This window comes from Amblyraja radiata, chromosome 1, assembly GCF_010909765.2.
Source record: "Amblyraja radiata isolate CabotCenter1 chromosome 1, sAmbRad1.1.pri, whole genome shotgun sequence".
NCBI classification, from domain to species: Eukaryota; Metazoa; Chordata; class Chondrichthyes; order Rajiformes; family Rajidae; genus Amblyraja; species Amblyraja radiata.
In genome coordinates, this window is record NC_045956.1 from 53,170,204 (window position 1) to 53,197,411 (window position 27,208).

The 27,208-nt window shown below is 41.4% G+C and overlaps 1 protein-coding gene across 6 annotated transcripts in view; it reads right to left on the reverse strand.

Moving 5' to 3' along the window:
- Positions 1 to 27,208, reverse strand: part of wrn (WRN RecQ like helicase) — a 136,868-nt gene that overhangs the window by 25,745 nt on the left and 83,915 nt on the right. For all 6 annotated transcript variants that reach the window (XM_033022022.1, XM_033022041.1, XM_033022034.1 and 3 more), the window contains 7 exons: positions 25,614 to 25,706; positions 19,179 to 19,320; positions 16,128 to 16,295; positions 14,360 to 14,454; positions 14,185 to 14,260; positions 2,492 to 2,571; positions 405 to 465 (listed from right to left, as the gene is read on the reverse strand). In XM_033022022.1, coding sequence (XP_032877913.1) covers positions 405 to 465; positions 2,492 to 2,571; positions 14,185 to 14,260; positions 14,360 to 14,454; positions 16,128 to 16,295; positions 19,179 to 19,320; positions 25,614 to 25,706 — 715 coding nt within the window. The remainder of the gene's footprint in view (positions 1 to 404; positions 466 to 2,491; positions 2,572 to 14,184; positions 14,261 to 14,359; positions 14,455 to 16,127; positions 16,296 to 19,178; positions 19,321 to 25,613; positions 25,707 to 27,208) is intronic.

Below are 27,208 nucleotides of genomic sequence, written 5' to 3' on the forward strand. Positions count from 1 at the left end.
GATATGACAGGACTAGCACGGCATAGTGGCGCAGTGGTATCGTTGCTACCTCTCAGGGCCAGAGCCCCGGGTTTGATCATTACAATGGATGCTGTCTGTACAGAGTTTGCACAGTCTCGCTGTGACTGCATGAGTTTCCTCTGTGTGCTCCGGTTTCCCCGCTGGCTTCTGTAAATTGTCCCTAGTGTTTAGGATAGAACTTGTGTATGGACGATCATTGATCGACGCAGGCTCGGTAGGCTCAAGGGCCAATTTTCACGCTGTATCTCTAAACTAAGACGGCAGAGCTTTGCTCCAGTCCATTGGATGTGAAATTGCTTAGCTCTGTCTATTGCCAGCTGAAACATCATTATGAAAAAAGGCACAAAATAACAAACAATAGTTTTCCATGCCAAAATGATTACCTGCAACTCCAGTTCTCTGGCTGATGGCACTGGTTCAGAGGGAACAGTTTTTATTGGAGATCTAGATGAAGAAGGAATAAATAAATGACTGCACAGAGCAGAAAGATGTTACTATTTCAACTAGTATTCAAAGTTTATAAAAACTCCTGTTATAATGTTTATGTATATTGATCAAAATATTACGCTTATTAAAAATCACAGATGGTCTGAAAATATATGTGATGGCAACTAGAACGGTTTGATGAATTTAAATAGACACAGTGATGTAAGCTGGCTGCCAAAACAGAAAACGATGGAGTCACCGAAATAAATGTAAGATCACAGTGGTTATAGAGAAAGGGGCTCAAGAGGGCAAGGATGGATGAGGGGTAGGGTTTGGGAGAAGAGGAGAGTAGGGAGAGAACAAAGAGTTATTTGGCATTGATGTATAACTGAGAAAGTATACCAAAGCTTTTAGGGACGGCACTGTGGCACTGCAGTAGAGTTGATGCCTTACAGCGCCACAGACCCGGTTTCGATCCAGATTTAAGGAGTCGTCTCTGCACTGAATTTATGCGTTCTCCCCTTGACCTGTGTGGGCTTTCTCCGGGACCTCTGGTTTCCTCCCACACTCTGAAGATGTACAAGTTTGTAGGTTAATTGGCTTGGTATAATTGTTAATTGGCTCTAGTGTGCGTGGGATAGTGTTAGTGTGTGAGGATCGCTGGTCGGCGCAGACTTGGTGGGTTGAATGGCCTGTTTCCGTGCTGTATCTCTAAACTGACCTGATGAATTAGCAGGAGGACGTTGACAATAGAAGGCTCATTAGTGATTGCAGGATACATATATATTTGTGTTGAACATAGCTGTCAAATAAGTGTTTTCTCTTTCTGCCCTGTATCCTAGTCTTCCAAAAAACATCTGTGTTTGAGACAACAGGAGCCAACCAGTTGTCAGTTCTCTTGCACGGCAATCTGAAGATAATCAACTTAATCAGTGATATGTTTTACTGTTTTAAGCTAGCAGAGTAACAGCCTTCACAGACCAACATTTTCTATAGTGTTTTAGATCTAATTGCTTTTCATCATCACATTACTGCTCAGTTCACTAGTAATCAAATTTCACAAACCCTGTACAACATGCTGCATTGATAGTATTCATATATTTTTTTTTAATAATCAACAAACAAAACTGAAAATAGTCTAAGATGCAAATACCACATCAACAATTTGACTGTCACTCAAAAGAAAATTCACGAGAACATCATTGTTGCTATATAGGACCCCAACCTGAAATATTGACTAATGGAGTCAATGAAAGAAATCTTTCACACATATTCACAAAACTGTCTATTTATTATACATAAAATTAAAATCTTAGTCATAGTCATACAGCATGGAAACAGCCCCTTTGCCCCGCTTGCCCATGCCAACCAAGATGCCCCATTTTTACTAGTCTCACCGGCCCATGGTTGGCCCATTTCCCTCTAAAACCTTCCCATCCATGCACCTGTCCAAATGTAGTTTAAATGTTGTTCTGTAGTACCTGCCTCAACTACCTCTTCCAGTAGCTCGTTTCATATATCCACCACCCTGTTTGCAAATAAGTTGCCCCTCCAGTTCCTTTTAAATCTTTACCGTCTCACCTTCAACCTATCTCGTTATGGATTCCACTACGCAAAAGAGAGAAGGCAGCTGATTCCCTGGATTAGATACGGAGCCAAGTTTTGTTGAGTAATGTCTGAATTATTCAGAAGTTATGAATTCAGTTATTTGCCAGTCTAGTCCTAGAGGATTCTTTCTCATCACGGCTTTCAGATTAGAATAGTTCAGACTTCCTATCAGCAACAACATCAGCTGTTCATCTCAGCTTGCCACCTAAAGTACAAATGGCCAAACTTTCAGCCAACCTCAACTGAATGGAATATTCAACCACTTCGTTATATGACTCTTGACACTAGAAATTGCACCATTCAGTATTACCATTATTGCTGTTTCTGAATTGAGCCTTGAAAAACTGTTGCATACATCTAGGAACTTTTGACCTCTAACGGTCATTATTCTTCATTAGTGGACCTCCTGAACATTAGAACATGGAAACATATTTACCCTTTAATTGCAGATGTGGCAAGCGACCTTTCATTTCCTTTTATTTTCTCTCTCTCAAACTGTTTGCCTAGTGACATAATCTGAAAAAAAATCCAGAATTGATCATGAATAAAAAAGTATGAATTAAAAAAGAAAATAAATAAAATTAGGTATCCAAAATACCAATTGAAAAAAGATGAGATGCAGAGTGCCAAGTTGCATGATGTAATGAATTCTTTAGTATGCATATGTCAAAAGAATCTGACCACATCTGCCATTCCTCATCATGAAAATGTTCTTTCCCCAGCTCTCATCAACATTTGGGGACTTCTTAACTCCTTTCTGTCATAGCACATGCAATTCTGATGCAATACTATAAGGACACTTTTCAACACTCATTCTGTTTTTGTACAATAAGGAATTAATTTACAGGGCAAAGCTGACTTACAATTTCGAGTAAAGCATAAGTGCCAAATTGTTGCAGTCACTGAGCAGTAAACAGAGAGAAAAGAAATATCTGTAACCTGTGTCAAGTGATGAAAGAAGAATAACTGTGTAGTAATTTACCATGGATAAAAATGGTCTCTGTAAATTGCTTACGGGGGAAAATGTGGAGTAGGTGGATTATATGAGAGTCGGCAGAAGTCCAGGAAAAAAGAGATAACTTCCTTTCCAATATCTGAAGCTCGCCTTTCAGGCAAGTTGCAGTTTGAATAAAATGAATAACAATTGCTGCTTTCAATCTCAACATTACCTCGTATTGGTAACGTGAATTAGGCAACTCAATTCTGCCACTATTCACTGATGCTACATGGATGATTAAAAGTCATACGTATATTGATAAACTCTGTACATTTAGGAAACCATTATTTTCGGTTTGTGCAGCTAAATTAATAACCAAATGAATACTGTGTGTGAATTATCAGTACTTTCACATTATTAAGAAGGTTTTATTCTAAGGGTAAGGTGAATTTTGTTCAAGTAACATCCTTTAAAATCAAATAAAGATCTTTTAAAGATGCGTCGTCTCAGTTGATATTTGGAGTTTTTACATTTATTTTGAAGATTATCCAAACATCTTGAATAAAATGCAAATGGATTAAATGCACAGAGGATCAGTCGATTATCACTGCATCACAACCATTTGAGAATTACAATACCCTTGCTGATCCAATTATGTCTGCTTATCTCATGGGCTTGTCTATCCATTAAAGATTGTTGAATGGATAAGAAAATAGATCACATAGGATCATAGTTTCCAAATCCAATCTAGTCCAATGGATTGAAAATCTCTCACCCACAGCTATAATTTGCATGATGAACACCATTAAGAATGGCGCTGGAGAACACTGCAAAAGAAAATAACAGAAAGCAGCATACATAAGTGCTAAAACATGAGTCTCAAATTAGAACAATTAAAGCAATATGTTAATCTAGTAGGTGCTGCTCATCGGTGGTTGTGATACAGTGATATGCAGAGCCTCATGTCAATCACTTAACTTAAATTGATCTCAATTAAATCCTTATTGCCTTTGTCACCCAATTAAAATATTTTCGTTTAATCTTGTTCAAACAAAAGTAAACTATGAAATAAGCTTTCACACTGCATATGCCTCATGCCATGCCAAATTATCAAAGACAGCACATCCTGCTCAGGAATTAGGTGGAGGTGGTCGCTAACCACAGGTACCTTGGGGTGCAGCTTGACAGTGAGCTGAACTGGAAGTGTCATATGGAGGCGGTGTACAGGAAGGGACAAAGCCGACTGTATTTTTTAAGGAGGCTGAGGTCATTTAACATCTGCCAACCCCTACTGTGCAGTGTCTACCATTCAGTGGTGGCCAGTGCTCTGTTTTTTGCTGTGGCCTGTTGGGGAGATGGCGCCCGCATAGCGGACAAAAACAGACTGGACAAGCTAATCAGGAAGGCCGGCTCAGTGGTCGGGGCTGAGCAACGAACGGTCCAGCAGGTGGCAGAGGCCAGAACTCTGAACAAACTGGGTTCAATAATGACCAACCCCACTCACCCACTCCATGCCCTGAAGGTGATCAAGAGCAGCATCTTCAGTCAGAGGCTGATTGCACCAATGTGCAAAACTGAGAGACATAGGAAGTCCTGTTTACCAGCTGCTATAAGGTTATATAATGCGCATAAATAACTGCACTTTTTTTTTTTAATTAATTGTATTTTAACTTGTATTTTAACTTGTTAAGTATGGAAGCCATTTGAGGAAATGTGTGGTGTTATGTCTGTCTTGAAGCTGTCGTGGCACTGTAATTTCCTGTAAAGGATTATTAAAGGTATAATCAATCAATTCTGCAGTATTGATATTCCATGGTTAAAGACAGTTTGGCGAAGTTTAAATTATTGGTCGAGTTTGCTTGCACATCCCAACCATCTGTCTCCTTGCTGCAAGTAAATGTTTTGGTTCTATCATTCAAGTTAATATTTTGCTTGTATAATTTTATTTGGTTAATGCAGCATGTAAAAATTATCAGATCACTCAGAAAGTGCACCAATATTTTAGGGATAGAATATTAATGTAAATTTGACTTTGCAGTACAAATGTATATACAGTTGTCATTTATGCTTATATTCTTTGGCCTATCTGGTAATAGCTTTCCTGGAGTGCAGTTTTGTGAGCACGAGAATGTGAAAATGGAAGTTCAATTATTCTAGGAAATTAGAGGCATTGTTAGTAAGTCATGCATTTTGGTAGAAGGAATAAAGGCACTGACTATTTTCTAAATGGGGAAAGAATTCAGAAATTGGAGGTGCAAAGGGACTTGGGAGTGCTGGTGCAGGATTCCCAAAAAATAATTTGCAAGTCAAATCGGTAGTAAGGAAGGCAAATACAATGTTAGCATTATTTTGAGGACTACAATATGAAAACCGGGATGCAATGCTGAGGCTATACAAGGCGCTGGTCAGATCGCATTTGGAGTATTGTGAGCGATTTTGGACCCCACATCTCTCCAGTGCCAGGAAGGATTCAGTATTCAGTATTTACTTTAATGTTATTTTAACTGAGTACTTACATACACAGATGAAACAAAAAAATACATATAGCCTTAAAAATAAAAATTACCATATCTAAAATAGGCCTAAAAATTGAAATAAAAACAGACATTCAGACCGAACAGTGGCTTTGCTTTGACAGGTGCCTAGCTGCCAAAGTATGGGCGAGGTTAGATGTGTTGGTGTATGATATATGGGGAGGGGACACAGTCCGTTAACTGGTGCTGGAGAGGGTCCAGGGGTTTACGAGAATGATTTCAGGAATGAGTGTGTTAACAGATAATGAGCGTTTGGCGGCACTGGGCCTCTACTCACTGGAGTTCAGAAGGATGAGGGGAACACCTCATTGAAACTTACGGAATAGTGAAAGGCCTGTACAGAGTGGATGTTTCCTCTAGTGGGAGAGCCTAGGACCAGAGGTCATAGCCTCAAAATTAAAGAATGTTCCTTTTGGATGAGGAGTAATTGTTTCAGTCAGAGGGTGGTGAATCTGTGAAATTCATTGCCACAGAAGACTGTGGAGGTCGTCAAGTATATTTTTAAGACAGATTAGTACGGGTGTCACGGGTTATGGGGAGATGGCAGGAGAATGGGGTTGAGGGAAAGATAGATCAGCCATGATTGAATGGTCAAGAAGACTTGATGGGCCGAACGGACTAATTCTGCCTAACTTGTGAACGCACAAAATCAGTTATAACGTATGTTATAGTACAGTTAGTACAGTTATAACGTATGTGCTGATTGCAATGTAGCCAACAAGCATTTCAAACTTATTTATTTAAATGATTTCTGCAAAGGAGTAGGAGGAAGTATACACTTATTTATTCCTACCTCTTCTCCGCTATTCATCAATTAATTCACAAACATTATCTCATCTATATATATATATAGATCAGGCACGTGCCATGAGTAATTACTCAGGGTAATAGTCAGTCGGCTTTAAAAAAAATCTTAAACCGCACATGCGCAGTGGTCTCCGTCAGAACACCTCTCTCCTGCCGTTCGTCGGCCTTGCTCTTGTCTGCCGCTTCCCGCAAATCCTTAAATTCCGACTGCCGCCAGGAGCAGGACATGGCCCCACTTTCTGCGCCGGGTGACAATACATGGCATTCACTGCCCGGTCCATGTCTTTCAATTGAAGACTGGACAGTGAGGGGACCAGCTCAAGAGCGGATCAGCGGGCGATGGATAACAGGACAGCTGGCGATGGAGCTTACTCCTGTGTCAACGCGAGTAACCTCAATTGGTCCCTTGATCACTCGCAGCCACTCGAGCTACTTCCCTTCCCGGCCACAATGAGGTGGCTCCGTGCATTTGAATTTGAATTGATTTTTTATTAGGGACAGTGCATATTAATAAACATTTGCATGTAATATGCAAGATTGTAGCCAGTAGCTAATTTCCATCTTTTGTCCCAACACAAGGTAAACACATTCCAAACAAGGTAAAAACAAAAGACAAAAAACAAAACAAAACAAACAATAAAGTAAAAAAATAGCAATTAAAGAGTACCATAGGTTATTTTTAATGTAGATTATGATTGCAATTTTGATTTTGCAGTAACCATATTTTTAGATGTTTGGTAAATGAGGTAAGGGTTGGCAGATCCCGTATGACGCATGGTATCGCGTTCCAGGTCTGCGACGCTCGATATGAAAATACTGACTGCCCAAAGACACTTTTCCTAAACGGGACTATACAATCACCCCTGGAGGCTGCTCTTGTCGACCTATTTGTGTTTTTCTTTATGAAGTCCTTTAACGGAGGTGGGGCTAGTCCACGCAAGATTTTGTAAACCAAAATCGAGTCCGAATATTTTATTACGTTTTCCCAGCTCAGCAGATCAAATTTCTTCAGGATGTTACAGTGATGGTACATTCTGGGCTTTTTGTCAAGAGTTTTTAGGGCTTGTTTATAAGCAATTTCAACAGGCTTTAGTGTGGACTTACATGCCAGTGACCAAGTTGTTATACAGTAGGTCATGTATGGCACAATCATTGCATTAAAGTATAGTTTGGTTGAATCAATAGTTAAATTATTTCTAATATATCTAAAGTTGGACAAATTAAATTTTATTAAATTTACTGTTCTTTTCACCTGTTGTTTGAAGCAGAGCTGTGAATCGATCACGATTCCTAAATATTTAAACTCATGTACAATTTTAAGTTTTGCTCCAATTTTAAGCATGATCCCAGACCCCCTCCTTCTCAACGCTCCTGCCCTCCCCGTAACTTTACCCCTGGCCAGACTCCCCACAAGGTGTGAAAGGAACTCTTCCCCCCCCCCCCCCGCCGTGGCGCCGTCCTTTTACAGCCGCTTCCACTTCACAGCCTCTTCCCATCAGCTGTGAGAAATGAGGGATAGACTTGTCTATCGTTCTTGATGGTGTTGTACTGAGGGATAGCAAAGTCCATTTTTCTTGGCTAACAACCTAACCTTCGCCCCCAAGGCGCAGGTAAATTTTCGTGCCTTATTTTTGTGTAAAAAATTGCTGGGATATACGGTATTTAAAAACATATAGCTCAAAGAAATTTATTTACCACATTATTTGTACACAAACTCCATTCTTCTCTCTTTGTTTCTTAAGATACTCTTAAGATGACAATCCATGTTTGAAAAACCCACCAAGAAACTTGCGCTGCGCATGCGCAGTAAGCTGCTATGCATGCGCAGTACGCAGTCCATGGTGCAAAGGCAGAATTTCAGCTGCCTTCAGCTCCCCTTGTCATTGAAGGCTTGAAACAGCGCCGATGGCATGTGAGCTGTACATACTTTCGCGTGTTACACTTACATGTACTGCGGATGAAAGGCATGGGAGAATTATGTCTACCTAAGAGATCGATCCCTTAGGTAGGCATAATTCTCCCATGCCTTTACTATTTATATTTAATAATTAGCATTTTATAGTTTTAGTCAGGGTAGACAGTGCCTACCTTGCCTACCCTGACGGCATATGCCTGATATATCTCTATAATACTAAAAGATTGTTTGTGTTTGTGCCGACGATGTGCCCACGATGTGTCAATCTGCTTTTCCTATTTTCTTCCATATGCTAGGCCACAGCCTTCCCATTTTCTTGTATCATACATTTTTCCCTTTGTTGCGATAAACATCTTCCCGTCGCATTCCCACCTATCTTTCCAAAGTTATTAATCCTTTAAATTTTAAAAACAAAAACTCACTCATTTTTGAAAAAGAAAATCTGAGTGACATCACAATGCACTCGCAAGGCAGGACAGGATACTCCGGGATGGAGGGGCACGGGGTCCGGGGTCAGGGACCAGCCCGGAGATGAAGTCGGGGCCTGGACTGGAGACCAGGCGATGGCTGAGCTGACGGCTGGAGTATACAGCTAGGGCCAGGCCGAGTGTGAGAACTAGGCCGAGTTCCAGGCTCTGCCGCTGCTCTACGATCTGGGTAAGTCCTGGGGCAGGGAATAGGAGGGGAGGAGGATAAGGGAAATGAGGAGGAGGGAGATGGGGTGAGGAGTGGGGTGGTAGAGGGAGATGGGGTGGGGAATGGGGTGGTAGAGGAAGATGGGGGGGGTGGGGGTGGTGGTGTAGAGGGGAAAGATCCTGGGAAGGTGTGGGGTGGGAGATAGAGGAACAGGAAGGGCTAGGGAGGGTAGTTGCCATGTCTACACTCCCTCTCTCGCCCACTCCCTCTCTCATGCCCCCCTCTCAACCCCTATCTACCCTCACTCCCACCCTCTCTGACCCCCTTCCTCTCTGCCCTCTGCCCCCCTCCCTATCTGCCCTCCCCCCCACTCTACCTCCTCCCTCTCTGCCCCTCTCGCTCTCTACCACCTCCTTCTACCCACCCTCTCGACTCGACTCCCCTCCCTCTCTGCCCCCTCCCCCTCTACTTCCCCCCTCTCTGCCCCACCCCCCCTCCCACTCTACACCCCCCCCCCCTCTCTATCCCCCCTCCATCTCTACCCCCCATCCCTCTCTACCTCCCATCCCTCTCTACCCCCCATCCCCTCTAGGGATTGAAGAGGGAGGGTGAAGAGGAGGAGGAGGGAGTGCTGGGGATGAGGAGAAATGAGCCGCGCCTGCACCGTTGGGGGAAATGTGTGAGTGGTGCAATATTGCGTTGGGGGGACGGGTTGCGTTGGAGGAACGGGTGGATGGTGGAATCTTGTGTTGGGGGAGCAGGCCCAAAGGGTCCATAAGCCACATACAAACAAATGTACACTCATATGCACGCACGCAAACATACATATATGCAGTTTATAAACAACTATCCAAATTCTATTCTATGTACAACTCGAATTTCACACTGTGTCAATAAACTAAAACTTAACCGTCATCACAGCCCAACCTCATTCTTATACATCTGGAAGATAATTTTTTTGCACTTCTTCTTAAACCGAGTAATGTTTGTGCTTTGCTTGAGTTCCACATCCAAATCATTCCACAATTTTACTCCACTGATTGAAATACACATACTCTTCATAGTTGTATGAACCCAAAGTTTCTTTAAATTAAACTTTCCTCTCAAATTATAACCATCCTCCCTGTTAAAGCAAATATTTGAAAAGTTGCGGGAGCACTTAAGCTAAGAAGTCAGCAGACTAAAACCTGGTTCATTATGCCAAGTTCAATAACTTCCAACAAGTGGTCAGAGTAAAATGCCACACCCTACCAATTGCGAGCAATTCTAACGATTTAAAACCCTGCATTCAATGTCAAGGGAGATGTTAGTCATTCTGTTTAATCAGAATAATATTTTAGAAAGGTATAGTGCCTTCCATAATGTTTGGAACAAAGACCCATCATTTATTTATTTGCCTCTGTACTCCACAATTTGAGATTTGTAATAGGAATAAAAAATCACACGTGATTAAAGTGCACATTGTCAGATTTTATTAAAGGGTATTTTTATACATTTTGGTTTCACCATGTAGAAATTACAGCTGCGTTTATACATAGTCCCCCCATTTCAGGGCACCATAATGTTTGGGACACATGGCTTCACAAGAGTTTGTAATTGCCTCCTTAATGCAGGTATAAAAGAGCTCCCAGCACCTAGTCTTTCCTCCAGTCCTTACATCACCTTTGGAAACTATTATTGCTGTTCATCAACACGAGAACCAAAGTTGTGTCAATTAAAGTCAAAGAAGCCATTATGAGACTGGGAAACAAGAATAAAACTGTTGGAGACATCAGCCAAACCTTAGGCTTAACAAAATCAACAGTTTGGAACATCATTGAGAAGAAAGAGAGCACTGGAGAGCGTATTAATCACAAAGAGACTGGCAGGCCAAGGAAGACCTCCACAACCGATGACAGAAGTATTCTCTCTATAATAAAGAAAAATCCCCAAACACCTGGCCGACACATCAGAAACACTCTTCAGGAGTCAGGTGTGGATTTGTCAAAGACCACTGTCCGCAGAAGACTTCATGAACAGAAATACAGAGGCTACACTGCACGATGCAAATCACTAGTTAGCCACAAAAATAGGATGGCCAGGTTAGTTTGCCAAGAAGTACTTAAAAGAGCAACCACAGTTCTGAAAAACAGTCCTTGAGGACAGATGAGACGATGATTAACTTAGAGTGATGGCAAGAGCAAAGTATGGGGGATAGAAGGAACTGCCCAAGATCCAAAGCATACCAACTCATCTGTGAAACACGGTGATGGGGGTATTATGGCCTGCACATGTATGTTGCTGAAGAAATTGGCTCACTTATATTCATTGATGATACAACTACTGATGGTTGTGGCATAATGAATTCTGAAGTGTATAGACACATCCTATCTGCTCAAATTCAATCAAATGCCTGAAAACTCATTAGCTGGCAGTTCATTCTACAGCAAGCCAATGATCCCAAACATAATGCTAAAGCAACAAAGGAGTTGTTTTAAACTACAAAAATGGTCAATTCTTGAGTGGCCAAGTCAATCACCCGATCTAAACCCAATTGAGCATGCCTTTTATATGCTGCAGAGTAAACTGAAGGGGACTAGCCCCCAAAACAAGCATAAGCCAAATATGGTTGCAAAACAGGCCTGGCAGAGTAACACCAGAGAAGATATCCAGCAACTGGTGATGTCCATGAATTGCAGACTTCAAGCAGTCATTGCTTGTAAAGGATATGCAACAAAATACTCAACATGACTACTTTCATTTACATTACATTGCTCTGTCCCAAACATGGTGTCCTGAAATAGGGGGACTATGTATAAACAATGCTGTAATTCCTACATGGTTAAACCAAAATGTATAAAAATGGCCTTTATTAAAATCTGACAATGTGCACTTTAACCACATGAGATTTTTTTCTATTACAAATTTCAAATTGTGGAGGCAAATAAATATATTATGGGTCTTTGTCCCAAACATTATGTAGGGCACTGTACGTGCCACCAATTATATAGAGCAATTGAGGAAGAAAAGGAAGAATCAACTGTATTCCGTTCCTTTCGTGATGGGCTGTCTCTGAAGTATACATGTATGAAAAATGCTACAGGCATGCACAATGATTGCATGGAAGGTGGCCCATGCATACAAATTCATTTTTAACCTAAACAAACATACGTAATGAATTGTTCAAAAGGGAACTGCAGATGCTGGAATATCGAATATCGAATATCGAATATCGAATATCAGTCCGCAATAACCTACCTGACCTCCCGGTGGCTCAGCACTTCAACTCCCCCTCCCATTCCCAATCCGACCTCTCTGTCCTGGGTCTCCTCCATTGCCAGAGTGAGCAACAGCGGAAATTGGAGGAACAGCACCTCATATTCCGTCTGGGGTCCTTGCGTCCCCTTGGCATCAACATTGAATTCTCCCAATTTGGCTAGCCCGTGCTCTCCCCTCCCCCCCTCCCCTTCCTTCACCCTCTAGCTGTCTCCTCCCATCCGCCCGCCCTCGGGCTCCTCCTCCTCCTCCCTTTGTCCTTCTTTCTTTCCCCACCCCCTATCAGTCTGAAGAAGGGTTTCGGCCCGAAACGTCGCCTATTTCCTTCGCTCCATAGATGCTGCTGCACCCGCTGAGTTCCTCCAGCAATTTTGTGTACATACGTAATGAATTCCCTGCTGTCTTCAAGAGTAATTATAACGGCAACCACTGAGGAAATCTTTGTCACACCATTTCTCAATGTTCATTAGAAATGTTTTCCCTGAGCACCCTAGGCTACTGAAGCTCCTGCTGAGAGTATTTCATTCTCCCCTCCCAAAACCAATGCTCACTCCAACTAGTCCTGCTCCATTCAGTCTCTCCTCTTTCCCATGTCCTTTCAGTTTTCCAAAGGGAAAATCTAATATATGTTTACACAGAAGCCATAAAGTCAACAAAAAGTTCTTCAAACACATGCTGTGTCTTTCCCTTTAGACATCTGTTGCTATATTAAAAAAAAACAATCCATACCTGCAAAATGGTAACAAAAACCAGAAAGATCTCAAAACATACCTATCGCTGAGTAATTGATGATGGCTTTAAATAACACGAGTGGTGGGCCCTTCCTGACACTGAATGCATTATGTGGGGTTGAGGATATTGGGGAGAGTTTTTGTTTTAAGAGGTACAGCATGGAAATAGGTCCTTTGGTCCACTGACTCCATGTCAACCATCTGATCACCCGTTCTTACTAGTTCTGTTATCCCACATTCTCATTCACTCCCCACACAGTAGGGGCAATCTACAGAGGCCAATTAATCTACAGGGTCATTGTGCTGTTCTTCAAAATGGCAGCACTGTCATCAAGTAAGCATGCTGATGAATGTCATCATCTGCCTGGTCAACTTACATTTGCTATGTGCTGATAGCATCACAAAGAAAGCTTCTGTATTCTATCTGTGTCTGCACAAGATTGTTTACCGAAACTGCCTAGGGCACAAGTAATTGACAGGTCTCGGTCAAGAGATTAAGAGTCTATCACAGAACTTGCAGAACGGCTAATCTTGCTCCGGTGTAACTTTCCACAGCTAAATGTTATTTCCTTTGAATCCTGAGTGTCCTTGTTCATTACCATTTGTCTGGATGCTTTTTTGTCTAAATCAATGTATAAAAGAGATGGGTTTTCAGCATTAGCTCAGAGAGGACTCCCACAGACACTTGGGCTCTGTGTGACTCTCTCACAATAAAGTTTGTTCAGTTTCTACCTCCGTTTTTGTAATAGTCTTTGTTGGAAAATTTCTAACATAAAATGCACCCCACAAATGCATGCATGTACCATGGATGTCATTTTGGAATTCTAAAGACATGAAGCATTCAAAAGGTTTGATTTTTAAATTCTAATTTCTACCCCAAAAGATGTTATCATTAGATATGGTTACACTACGTTGCTAGACAAAAACAAAATATTTTAAGATAAGTTTGGTGACATTTCTTTGTTGGAAAATAGTATTCTTGTCCATCCAATAGACAACATTATACCGTATTAATTGCCTGTCAAATATACCTGTTAAATTCTGGAAAACTATTCAAACAATCAATAATCCAGAACCACACAGGGGCCCAATATCCATTGATATTACCGAAAAGCCCTACGATTATAAAAGGTATAAAGGTTTTCATCACAGGAGCTAAAATATACAAAGTAAAAAACTTGTCAACAACCTTCATTTTGAAATACTTAAAAATGTACCATAAAAGTATACAGATTTTACCAAAAGGACATTGGACATAGATAATATGCATTATTTACATTAAGCAAAACAAGTAAAACGGTGAATAATAAAAACCTGAAGCTCTGACTGGGTAACCAACGCAGGATAACGTTGAGAGGAAACTGCTGGCGAGGTTGATGGATGAAACTGACTGTAAAGAAATACATTAAATTATTTAAAGAAAATGGTAGTTTTAAAATGAAATAGGTACTGAAAACAGGTCTAATTCAAATTACTACACCATGCATACACTTTTGGAAGAGCCTGTGAACGCAGTTCTTCAGTGGCTGGAAGCGAAAGAGTACGACAAGACTCATCAGCTGCCTTCTGGAACCACGTTCGCCCCTGTGAACATTAACATTTTTATGAGATGATTTAATATGATATACCAAAATGTCACATTCATTTCCTCCAGAGATGCTATCAGATTCATTGAGTGACTTCATACTACACAAGATTCCAGCATCTGCAGTTCCTTGCGTCACCAGTTCTTAATTACCTGCTGGAAAGGCAGGCGTTGATTTGGTTAACCTCCTCTATCCTCAGTCCTTTCCACCATCCTGCCTTTTGACCTTTTATATTCCAGGGAACAAAATTCTCCTTCATGTCATATCTCAGAATTTCACCGTTGGAGTGCTGGTATTCTATACTATTTAAGGGAGGGTTTAATTTTACAAAATGCCCCCCGGTCAAAGCCAGAAAGTTTGTGCCTTCAAGTCCATTATAATTATAAACACAATAAGCATAGACTGATACCCCGAATTATGTATGGCTCTTTAGACCGTTAAAAAACAAATTTTGTAGGATTCATTGTTACCCATTAATGAATATCACTAAAACAAATGATCTAAATAGAATAGAACTGCATTTAAATGAGAGACTTGTGTGAAAATTGATTGCTGTATTTTCCTAAATGATAACAGCAAATATATTTTAAAGGTAACTACTGAATATAAAGTGCTTTGACATGTCCACGGGTACTGGAAAACCCTTAATCTGCATCTGCTGCTTAAGTGAATTGCCCCTTCAGGAAATGTTTAAGAAGGAACTGCAGATACCAGAAAAATCAAAGGTAGATAAAAATGCTGGAGAAACTCAGCGGGTGAGGCAGCATCTATGGAGCGAAGGAATAGGTGACATTTCGAGTCAAGACACTTCTTCAGACTGAAGAAGGGTCTCGACCCGAAACGTCACCTATTCCTTAGATGCTGCCTCACCTGCTGAGATCCTCCAGCATTTTTATCTACCTTTGCTCCTTCAGGAATATTATTGAGTGGAAATAAAAGTCAAATGAAAAATGGAAATACATTTATTGGAGCAGCAACCAAAAATTATCAATACAGTAAAGCTCTGTTAAGCTGTGATTTGGAAATATCAATTGTTCAGCACCTAGATCACCAGGTAATGTCTGCCCTGTTCCCTTTCTACTCATCCAGATCCCAGTTCCTGCGCTCCTTTGCTCTCACCCATCCCCAATTCCTGTGCTTCCTTTCAAGCAACCTGATTCACTGGACAATTTATTATCATAAGGTAACATCTAAAACAAAGTGCATGAAATATTACATGGACATCCAATAGTCCAGAATATCCACTAATCTAGCTCCAGAGCCCAAGCATGCTGGATTATCGTTGTTTTACTATATTAGAATTAAATATATTTCCACTTGAAATCTAATGAGCAGTACTGATTGGCAAAGTATAATTTCCATCCATTATCTACTTGCTGGAGGCCAATGAGAGATTTGTTTAAAATTGCTAGCAGAAAGGAACGTAATAATCCTTCTGGGATGAAACAAGTATTCTTTATAGGAATGACAAACATTTCACATTTCCTAGCTGTGCCACTACCAAATGCGCATAAAGGCATTCATTTAACTCTTTGGAATGAGTATAATTTGTTTTTCAAGATAGGCAGTCAAATTGTTTATTTGTTACTTTTAATAGAAACCATGTATTTTAATATGTAACTACCCTGTTCCATCCCCAATTGCCAAGCACAAAACGTAAATCAAGCTGACCTTCTTAGAAAGAGCAGTTGTGACAGCAAATCTGCAGATGTTATTTTCCTGCAAGAAACCCTCAATGATAAGTAGATGACCCAGTGCCTTCCACCAGCTTTCAGGATTATTCTTTCCACTTCCAAACAGATGGTGATTACGATGCTGTTCTGGCAAACGTTGTGAGTACTATGAATATAATGAAAGTATTTTCCTCATTTATCAAATAGATCATAGTTACCATGAAATGCATCGCACATTAGTTATATAATTGTCAAGATCCTTGGCTTCCTCTCTTGAAACTAGAGTTTATGAATTATATAAATTACAAAAAGCTTTATTATAAAGAAGGATGTGGCGGCTGTGGAGGTTTACCAGAATTCTGAATGCATTAGGGAGTATAAGCTATAAGGAGAAGTTGGACTAAACTTGATTGCTTTATCTAGAGGATCAGAGATTGAGACAAGACCTGATAGGTCTATGACATTATGAGAGGCTTAGATAGGGTAGACAGCCAGAACATATCTCTCAGAGTAGAAATAGCAAATACCAGAGGGCATAGGTTTAAGGTTGGAGGAGAAAGTTTAACAATGTGAAGTTTTTTTTAATATACAGAGAGTGGGTGCTTGGAATATGCCAATAGACAATAGACGCAAGAGTAGGCCGTTGGCCCTTCGAGCCAGTACCGCCATTCATTGTGATCATGGCTGATCATCCCCAATCAGTACCCCGTTCCTGCCTTCAAAATGCCGTCAGGGTCTTGGTGGAAGCAGACACAGTAGTGGTGGTTTGAGGCTTTTACATAGGCAAATAGATATGCAGAGAATGGAGTCATATGGATCCAGGCATGGGAGATTAGTTTATCATGGCATCATATTCACCAAAGACATTGTGGGCCTAAGGGAATGTTCCTGTGCTGTATAGTTTTATCTTGTATAACTACATGCATTTCAGGGAAATACATTTTAGGAAGGAAGATAAGTCTATAAGAAAAATGTACCCCTTACCAACAAAATACTGCACAACTTTAAAGAGTTTACTTAAATCACCTGCTCTCTAATCTCATTCAATCTAAGTAATTGAGGTTACAGATCTCAGGTATTCCTTTAGATAATTTGATCTAAATTATTATCTAATTATCTAAAAGGGGAGTACCCGGAATCTGTAACCTCAATTACGTAGATTGAATGAGATTAGAGAGCACTTGATGTAAATAAGTTCTTTAAAACTATGAAGTATTCTGATAATAAGGGGTAAATCTTTCCAATAGTGGAACAGTTAACAATCACAGAACAAAGCTGAACATAATTGCCAAAGAACTAAATTAGACATACAGAATTTTATTTTAAATGTATTGACTAATGATGATATGGATTGCACTACTGAAAAAGGATGGTGGGAAAGAAAATTAAAATAAAAGTTTTATGAATGGAACTGAATATATACCCATAACGTTTTGCAGAGCTCTAGTGTAAAATCAGAATAGGACTAATTAGAGTGCCCTTTAAAGAGCAGGTACAGACACAATGGGTTAATCCTGTACAATAGATTTGTGATTCCAAATCCTATCACAAGACAGCTAAAAATGTAAGCAGCATTATTACTGACTGAAATACTCTTACTTCAATCATGATTGAAATAGCATATATATTCACCTCCAACACATTCACAGATAACATGAAATATTGGCTCCCCCCGCCCCCCAGACCCTTCCCGAATCACCTTCACCAACCTTTGTTGAAGACAGCCATTCTCAATTCTTTAGTATCAATACAAAATCAACACACCACTGAGAGTCAACATAACAATTTAAAATAACTGCATTGATCAATAGGTATTACAAAATATTATCATTTTGGCTGTAATTTACATCATTTACTGCCTCAAAAGATGCCACAGTTGTTAATTTTTAAAGTTCACTCAGAGTTCCTATATCACGTAATGGTGGTAAAGCATTTAAAAAGGAAAGGAAGCAAATCAGAAAGACGACTGATTCCTCACTCCAAGACATACTTTAACACTGGAAAAAAATTACCCAACTGTCATCCTGCCCAGAGTGTGACACAGAAACTGCCAATAAATCATGGAACAGAGGATAAAATAACTGAAATGCAGCTTAGACCCACTGCCCTGTTGCAATGGACAATTCCCTATGTTGTCTTTGGAAAGGCTGCATTTGGAATATTGTATTCAGTTTTGGTCATGCTGCCACATGCAGGATGTTATTAAACCGGAAAGAGTGCAGAGAAGACTTATGAGGATGCTGCCGGGACTGGAGACACTGAGCTAGAGGGAGAGGTTGGGCAGGCTAGGACTTTATTCTTTGGAGCAGAGGAGGCTAAAGAGTGATCTTATACAGGTGTATAAAATCATGAGTGGAATAAATAGCGTGAATGCACAGAGTCTTTTACCCAGAGTAGGGGAATCAAAAACCAAAGGACATAGGTTTGAGAGGGAAAAGATTTATTAAGAACCTGAGGGGCACCTTTTTCAGTCAATGAGTGGTGGGTTGATGGAATGATCTTCCAGAGGAGGTAGCTGATGCAGGAAATATAACAGCATTTTAAATATACTTGGACAGGTACATGGATTGGAAAGATTTAGAGGGACATGAGTCAAGCACGGGCAAATGGGACTAGCTGAGATGGGGCACCTTGCTCAGCGGGATGATTTTCCTGTGTTATATGACTATAAATATATGAAAGTATATGCTTTTGTTAAACATACCAAATTCCTATATTGACATGTAAATAATCAAAGCATATAAATATGACACTGAATGTCAGAATAACAGAATTTTAGTTTCATATAACAAACTGACACAACTAGTTCAATTTAAATTTTAAATCACACACACACTGACCAAGATCACCACATAACCTATTTCCCATACTCCCTTCTCTAATTCAAGGGAAATCTGCAGTGGTATACTGAATGTGATGTAAATTGCCAGTAAAAGCTCAGAAACATGTTAGTTGAAAACAAGTTTTCGGTACTTGAAAACAAGTATCGAAATTCAGCAAAAATAAAATTAACACCTGAAACATTTGACATAATAAGCAAAGTACTTACAGAACCCCGCAAGAACAAAACAGGAACTCCAATACCAAATCTTTCTCCTAAAATACATATTGCAGTAAGCAGCTGATATACTTCTTTTCCAAAATCTTGCATTTCATTTTCTGGTTCATCTGTAAAAGTACAGCTTCCAATTCTACTAGAAATAACAAGGAAAATTATTTAACATGGGGAATGTGAAATACATCAAAAACACAAATCAGAAACGTGAAAATTATTATACATATCATGGAGTTAAAACATCCAAAAATACTCTGAACTTTTGTGGTCACCTTTGAAATTCAGTTAACCCAAATGCAAAATCCAAATCCGTGGGGTGAAAGATCATGCAAATACCAAACAGGCTTCATTTGAGAGGCAAAGATAGATATTCCATTGGGTGACTGGCCAAGTCATCAAAAATATTTTTTAAATTGCACATGCTGGAAATCTAATATAAAAACAGAAAATACTGGAAATACTCAGCTGGGGTGACTTCTGCAGGTATAGAAATAGAGTTAATGTTTCAGGTCAAAGACCTTTTGCCAAACGTCTTCAACCTTCTTTATCTGGTGCTCAACTCAACGGACCATAGTCTCTGACATAAGGGGAGCCTGGACCTAAGCATCCTTCATTTGAATTCCTACTGGCTAAAGCTTTGCCTAAAGTTACATGTTATTTATATTCATTGTACCTTATTAAATATTCTGACTGTTGTCAGGAATTTTGAGAATTATAAGGAAGATGAGTTGGTTAAGGTTTGGTTAACCCTGAAGCTCGCATACTGGGGAGCATGATGGAAAAAATGGCCAAGAATGTAGGCAGAATGGCTAAAGCGGAAATATTCTGGTGAAAAGCAGGCTTTCTTATCTATGGGGGGAGGATCGTCCTTCACAGTTCTGTCTAGGTTCTTATCTATTGCAATCTTGAGATTACAGCTGTTCTTTGTCACTGTGTTTAGCAAGTCTCCCAAAGGTCAACGAACTACCTCAAGGGGACCACATTTAGCGAGTAGAATCAAAGTGTCCCCACAGGGACATTGACATTTATGGTATACTAGACCAAGTGGGACACGTTGGGTCCCGTTCCCCCAACGCAATAATCCACCACTCACCTGTTCCCCCAACGCAACCTGTTCCCACCACTCACCCGTTCCACCAAAGTAACCCGTTCTCTCAACGCAATATTCCACCACTCACAAATAGCCCCCAACTGCGCAGGCGTGGCTCATTTCCCCTCATTCCCAACACTCCCTCCCCCTCCTCTTCACCCTCCCTCTTCTCTTTCCCCTCCTCCTCCCCTCCTCCATTCCCTTCCTCACCTCTCCTTTCCCCTACCCTCAGTCACTCCCTCCGACCCTCCTTAACCCCTCTCCCCTCCTTACCCCCCTGACCCGTTGGGCCCCGTTTCCCCAACGCAATGTTCCACCACAGATAACACTAACGGCACCTGGTCAGACACTATATTGTGAGTAATAGTAAGATTAAACGAGAACTTACCAGTTTGAAGTTTGACCTTTATTTTATGAGGAGTTACGATGAGCGATTACGTGAAGAAGGCCCGCCAGTCCGCTTGCGCATCAATCTTCAAAGAAGCGGCGTGAAATCACAGATAACAGTAATTGAAGTCATATAGTAAGATTAAAACCTAGAAACTACCAAATGACCTTTGTGATATGAGGGCTGGGTGCGGTGGGCACGTAATAGCTCATCGTAACTCCTCATAAAATTAAGATCAAACTTCAAAATGGTAAGTACTCGTTTAATCTTACTATTTTACTTCGGAGTCACGCGAGTGATTCCGTGAAGACTTCAATGCTCTGTGATTTCATGCCGTGGATAAGAGTCCATGCGACACACTGCCTTGGTTGACACAGGATAAGTAACAACAAATAAAGCATTCCAACATAATACAGACTTAACCCAATTGGTGCTTTATTTAACAAAGAAAGAAAAAATAGCGACCCCTCTGTCCCAGTGGGAAGCTACAAAACAGAATTTAGAATCGGGTGCCCAAATACACCCGGTGTGGCAAGAGGTTTGTGATAAAACCTCTGAAACGTTAATTCACTGGACCATCCTGTGGCCACGAGGATTTGGTCGAGAGGGACGTCCTGTGCCCTCGCTGCTGACGTTGAAGCCACTCTGGTGGAGTGAGATTTATACACATCAATGTTTACTCCAGCATAAACCAGAACCTGTTTTAACCACCTTGAGATGGTCTGTACTGACACCTTGTTATGAGGCTTCTTATAACTGACGAACATAGCCAATTCAGAGCCTCTGATGGTCTTGGTGACCTCGATGTACTGCTGTAAGTGCGTGACTACACAGAGGCAAAGATCTACGGGGTATGCCATAAAATTAAGTCTAAGCCCTGACGTCCCTGGCCTGCCCTATTTAAGTAAATCATAAACATAAAGGTTATGTTATTTACAGACTAAACCATTCTGTCCAGTCGAAGCTTCTGCAACGTCTGGACGCGTTGTGCTGAAATCAGCGCCATGAGCATAACCACTTTGAGAGTCAGTCTGGCCAATGACAGAGATGTTGCTGGAGCCCATTGGCGAAGCAGTTCAAGAACCATGCTCACATCCCAAATTTCCGTGTATCTAGGCCTGGGGGGATTGCAGTTAAAAATACTCTTCATGAACCGAGATACTAAAGGGTGAGACCCAACAGGGTGTTGTCCCATTCCTTGGCACAGGTAGGATGACAAGGCACTCCTGGCACTGTTGATGGCACTGCAGCTTAGTTGCTCATCAAAAAATAACGTGGAAAGAAATTCCAACACATCAGGTACGCTTGCCATATGATATGAAATGTTTGACTGCAAACAGAACATCTCCCATTTCTTGATATGAGAAATATATTGTTTTTTAGTACTATCCCTCCAGGTTACAGTAATCACATCCACCGTACGCCCTGATAGTCCGAGCCCCAGGAACGGTCTCAGAATCTGCAAATCAACAGATTAATGCGGTCATGTAATTGATGATTTTCCCCAGTTACAGGATGAACCAGCAGGTTTCTGCTTTTGGAGATGGCCATAAAAGGCTGTGTTTTTAATCTTAAAATCAGTGGGAACCATGGGAGTCAGTAGGCCAGTCGGGAACTACCAAAATGCCTGAGGCAGAGTCTGCTCGATCTTGAGCAAACACCGACTGATGAGGCAAAATGGAGGAAATGCACATAAACACATTCCACCCCAGTGTAGCGAGAATGCATCTACCGCTACTGCCCATGGGTCTGGCTCCCATGAAACATACTTGGTAATTGGTGATTCAATCTGGACGCAAACAAATCAATGTCTGGTACACCATACCGAGTGACAATCTCTTTGAATATTTCACGATTCGACATCCATTCAGTGTTGTCATTGAACTTTCGTGACCTGGTGTCTGCCCCCATGTTATGTCTACCTGGTAGGTAGAGAGCTGAAATCCAGATGTTTCTTGTGATACACCAGATAAGGTTAGCCAACTTATCACATGATACCGATTTGATTCCACCCATGTGATTAATATATGCTTCTGCTGTAGTATTATCAATCTGAAGCTGCACATGCAAATCATGCATATTAATACAATACGCTTTTGGGCCATAGAGTGCTCCCAATAACTCCAAATAATTAATACCATGTGATTGAAGAAGTAATGCCTCATGCATATTCCATCTGCCACCACAGCTGGAGATGGTATCGGTAGCTCCCCATCCTAGAGCACTAACATCAGTTTGTAAAACAACTGAATGTCTGTCAATCTGCATTATTCCGGTGCAAAGCCAAACATTTGCTATCCACCATTGTAACTCCGCAACGGCTTCAGCTGGTAACTGCATAGGTCTATTAAAATACCCTGCATGAATTTTGAGTGCGTGCTCCTTTGCACGTTGCAAATTTTGATAATGCAGAGGTCCAAATTGTGCGGCTGGAAAAGCAGCCACTAATTTCCCAATTACACGGGCAACCTGCCGAATAGAAGATTGTTGCTCATCAACGAGCTTGCTACAGGCTTTGATTAACTCTGACCTCTTGCCTTGAGGCAGAGTCACAGACATGTGAGTTGAATTAATGGTGAACCCCAAATAATCCATGACTCTGGATGGGATCAATTTCGATTTAACTGGATGGATGAGAAATCCCAAACTCTCAAACATGCGCTTGGTAGCTGAAACAGATAATTCAGCTGATTTCTGAGTCTTGCCTATGATTAGGATATCATCCAAATAGGCCATTACAATATGATTCTGAGCCCGGAGTAGGCCCAACACTGGTTTTAATATTTTTGTAACTAACCTAGGAGCTGAAGTTAAACTGCTTTAAACTGCCACAATTGCTTCATCCAGCTAAATTTCAAATATCTTTGATGATTGTGATGAATGGGTACCGAATAGTATGCATCTTGGAGGTCTATGCATGCCATGTAGTACCCTTTAGAAACCAGCTGTTTGGCAATAAGAAAAGTTTCCATTTTGAAATGTTTATACTGCATAGGAGTTAAGCCTAGTTATGTCAAGAATAATCCGACACTCACCATCCTTCTTTTTTCTTGGAAATATATTAGAGACAAATTGGTGAGATTGATGAGAAGACGTCTCAATTACACCTTTCGTAGCTAGTGTTTGAATCTCAGTTTGTATCTCCAAGGATTCCTGTTGTGAAAAAGACAACGTCCGGCTAGGTGTATGCTGTGTAGGTGGACATAATTTAAAAATAAATTCAATCCGGAAACCTAGTATACTGTGCAGTATAAACAAGTCTGATGTTATGCGACACCATTGATTGAAAAACAACCGTAATCTCCCACCCGATTGTAACTGGCCACCTACCTCCGTGTTTGGTAGAAACTTCTGACCTTGTGTTCTGGAGGGAAATGGTGGCGTGCGCCAGCTGCGCATACTTGCCAAGGGCCAGCTTGGTCCTTGATCTGAATTCGCTTCAGTGGACCGTTTGTAGGGATGTTGCCGTCGGGGAGGATTTTTGCTGACCGGTTGTGCTCTGATGAGGCCAACTGTTTTTGCCTCATCATCTAGTTCTCTGACCTGCTTGGACAGGTCGTCCCCAAACAGCAAATTCGGTGGCTGCACGCTGCTCGTCTTGCACAGTGCTGCAAATTTAGGATTCAGCATTGGCCAGATCGCAGTCTTCTTCAAACAATTTATTTCAAACTGTGCATTGCACATGAGTGCAAGCGCATCCTGCCGAACTGGGGACAGAGGCTCATCATCCACTGACCTGGCAAAAGCTGTTATCCCTGATGCCAAGAGCTTGAGGATCTTCTGGAGCCTTAACTCTTAGGCTCTGATCCCTGCTGCCATGTGCCCCCAGATTGGGTGGTTCAAAGCTGGGACCTTGAGCGATGCGCAATTACCCGGTGTTTGGTATTTCTTGCAGGTTTCTTCTATGGTAAGGTCCTGTAGTTGATGAGAGACCATAAAGTTGATGGTCCTGGCCAGCTCCTCATTGATTGGTTCGCCCGTTCCAACAGGTATGGCAAATTTGCATGCCATGCTTGGCACCCCTGACTCCTGGTCTCCTTGCCCGGAGGTATGCTCCTCAGCTATACCTCCGATCTCGGAGTCAGAACAAAACGGACTCCTTGAGCTCACCTCCTCCAAGAGGGAGACATCATGTAGCCCTGTTACAGGTGCTGCTGTCACGGGCCCCCGAGGAGACCCGCAAGTGAAATGCTCATCTTCCTCGAGCATTTGTTGATGGAACATCCTCTCCATGAGGCGTTCCATCCTGGACAGCCGCCCAGAAACGGCATCCATTGTGGGAGGACCATCCTCCTGGCCCGACTCATCAGTCAACGGGCCTCTTTGATTTTTTGGTGGCTTTCTGACCCACCGGAGTCGCCACGGTGCCTTCCACCGGCACCCAGTCGGAAGCCACTGGCCGTGCCGCCAGTGACCCGGAAGGTGAGGGGGACGGCCGCTCGCTACCCGCACTCCTGCCGTCTTCCGAAGTTGTTTTTGCAGCAGACTGCCTTGACATTCCTTTCATTACTTTTTCCATTGCGGTCTCGCTCCTGTAAGACAAGATTTCCCACCCGGAAAAAGACCTCAACTAAGTTTTTAAAAATTACCTCAGGGTTTTTAACTTACCGCTGGTGGAGCTGCGCCCTGCCAGCCCGTCAGTGCGCCATGCGTCAGACGTAATGACGCGCATGCGGACTGGCGGGCCATCTTCATGGAATCACTGACGTGACTCCGAAGTTAAATCTCATGTAAAATTACAATAATATGGGAAATATTAACAAAACTGATTTTTAAATGCATACACAAACTATTTATCCCCATAGGATACTCTATGGATAAATTATAAAACTGGACCTCAATGAGAAATACATATCTGAATTCTACGAAGCCTGTGTTGCACATCAATCATCTTTATTCGCAAAAGAACACCTTGATCATTAATCTTCTGACTGATTGCAGGATCACTTACCTTGATTTACAATTGTCACAACATCTATCAGTTCCAATGATCCCAAGAGTGGCTTTCCTGAGCTTTTCATCTTCAAAATGGGACAAGATAATACTGCAGAAACAGAATAAATGGAATCAGTACAAAGCATCAGACAAACATTCCGATGAGAACGTTCTGTACCCTAACCCAATAATTGTAAAACATGTTTTGTTCAGGATTTCAAATGAATTAAAGGGGGAGTGGGGTGGAAATGGATGTTTCAGTATGAGATGTGCAAGGAAATGTTGATCTATCAATGGTCTTAATTGAACGTCTTTCAATTCATAGCCAGCAAATTATTTTTTCTTAAATGTTGTCACATGTAGCCAATGCAACATAGTAAGTTCCTACAAACTATAACCACATGCATTACATAGTGCACTGAATGTGGGAAAAGATCCCAACAGATATTCAAGCAAAGAACATAGAAAAGTATAGCACAGGGAAAGTCCTTTGGCCCATAATGTCTGTCAAACATAATGCCAAATTAAACTAATCTCATCTGCCTGTATATGGTCGATATCCTTCCATACAAGTGGGCCTATCTAAAAGCCTCTTAAACTCCACTATTGTATCTGCTACCATCACCGTTGCTGCATGCTCCAGGCACCCACCACTCTCTAACAAAAAAACCTGCCCACACATCTCCATTAAACTCTGACCCTCTCATCTTAAAGCATCCCTTCTAATCTTTGACATTTTCAACCTGAGAAAAAGGTTCTGACAACCGACTATGTTCTATAGTTCTATCCGGACTTCCACAATCTCCAGCATTCCAGAGAAAACAATTATGGGCAGTCACGGTACTGCAGCGGTAGAGTTGCTGCCTTACAGCGAATGCAGCGCCGGAGACCCTGGTTCGATCCCGATTACGGGAGCTGTCTGTACTGAGTTTGTACGTTCTCCCCGTGACCTGCGTGGGTTTTCTCCGAGATCTTCGGTTTTCCCCCACATTCCAAAGACGTACAAGTTTGTAGGTTAATTGGCTACGTAAATGTAAAAAATGTAAAAATTGCCCCTAGTAGGTGTAGGACAGTGTTAATGTGGGTGGATCGCTGGTCAGAGGGGACCCGGTGGGCCGAAGGGCCTGTTTCCGTGCTGTATCTCTAAAACTAAAAAAATATATTTAATCCAAGTTTATCCAATTTATCCATGTAGCTAATACCACAAAATCTAGTCAGCATTCTGGTAAACCTCTTCTGCACCCTCTCCAAAGCCTCCACATCCTTCCTGTAATGTGGTGACCAGAACTGTATGCAATACTCCAAATGTGGCCTAACCAAAGTCTTATAGAGCTGCATCAAAACTTCCTGACTCTTATACACAATGTCCTAACGAATGAAGGCAAGCAAACCATACCCTTTCTTTGCCAGTCTCACCACTTATGTTGCCACTTTTAGGGAGCTATAATCCTGGACCCCAGGATCCCTCCATACATCAATGCTATTACGGGTCTTGCCATCAACTATATACCTTCCCCTTACATTCAACCTCCCAAAGGGTAAAGCCTCAAACTTTCTCAGATTAGTCAATCCCAGGTTACTTGTTGCCTGAAACATTTGATTCTACTTTAG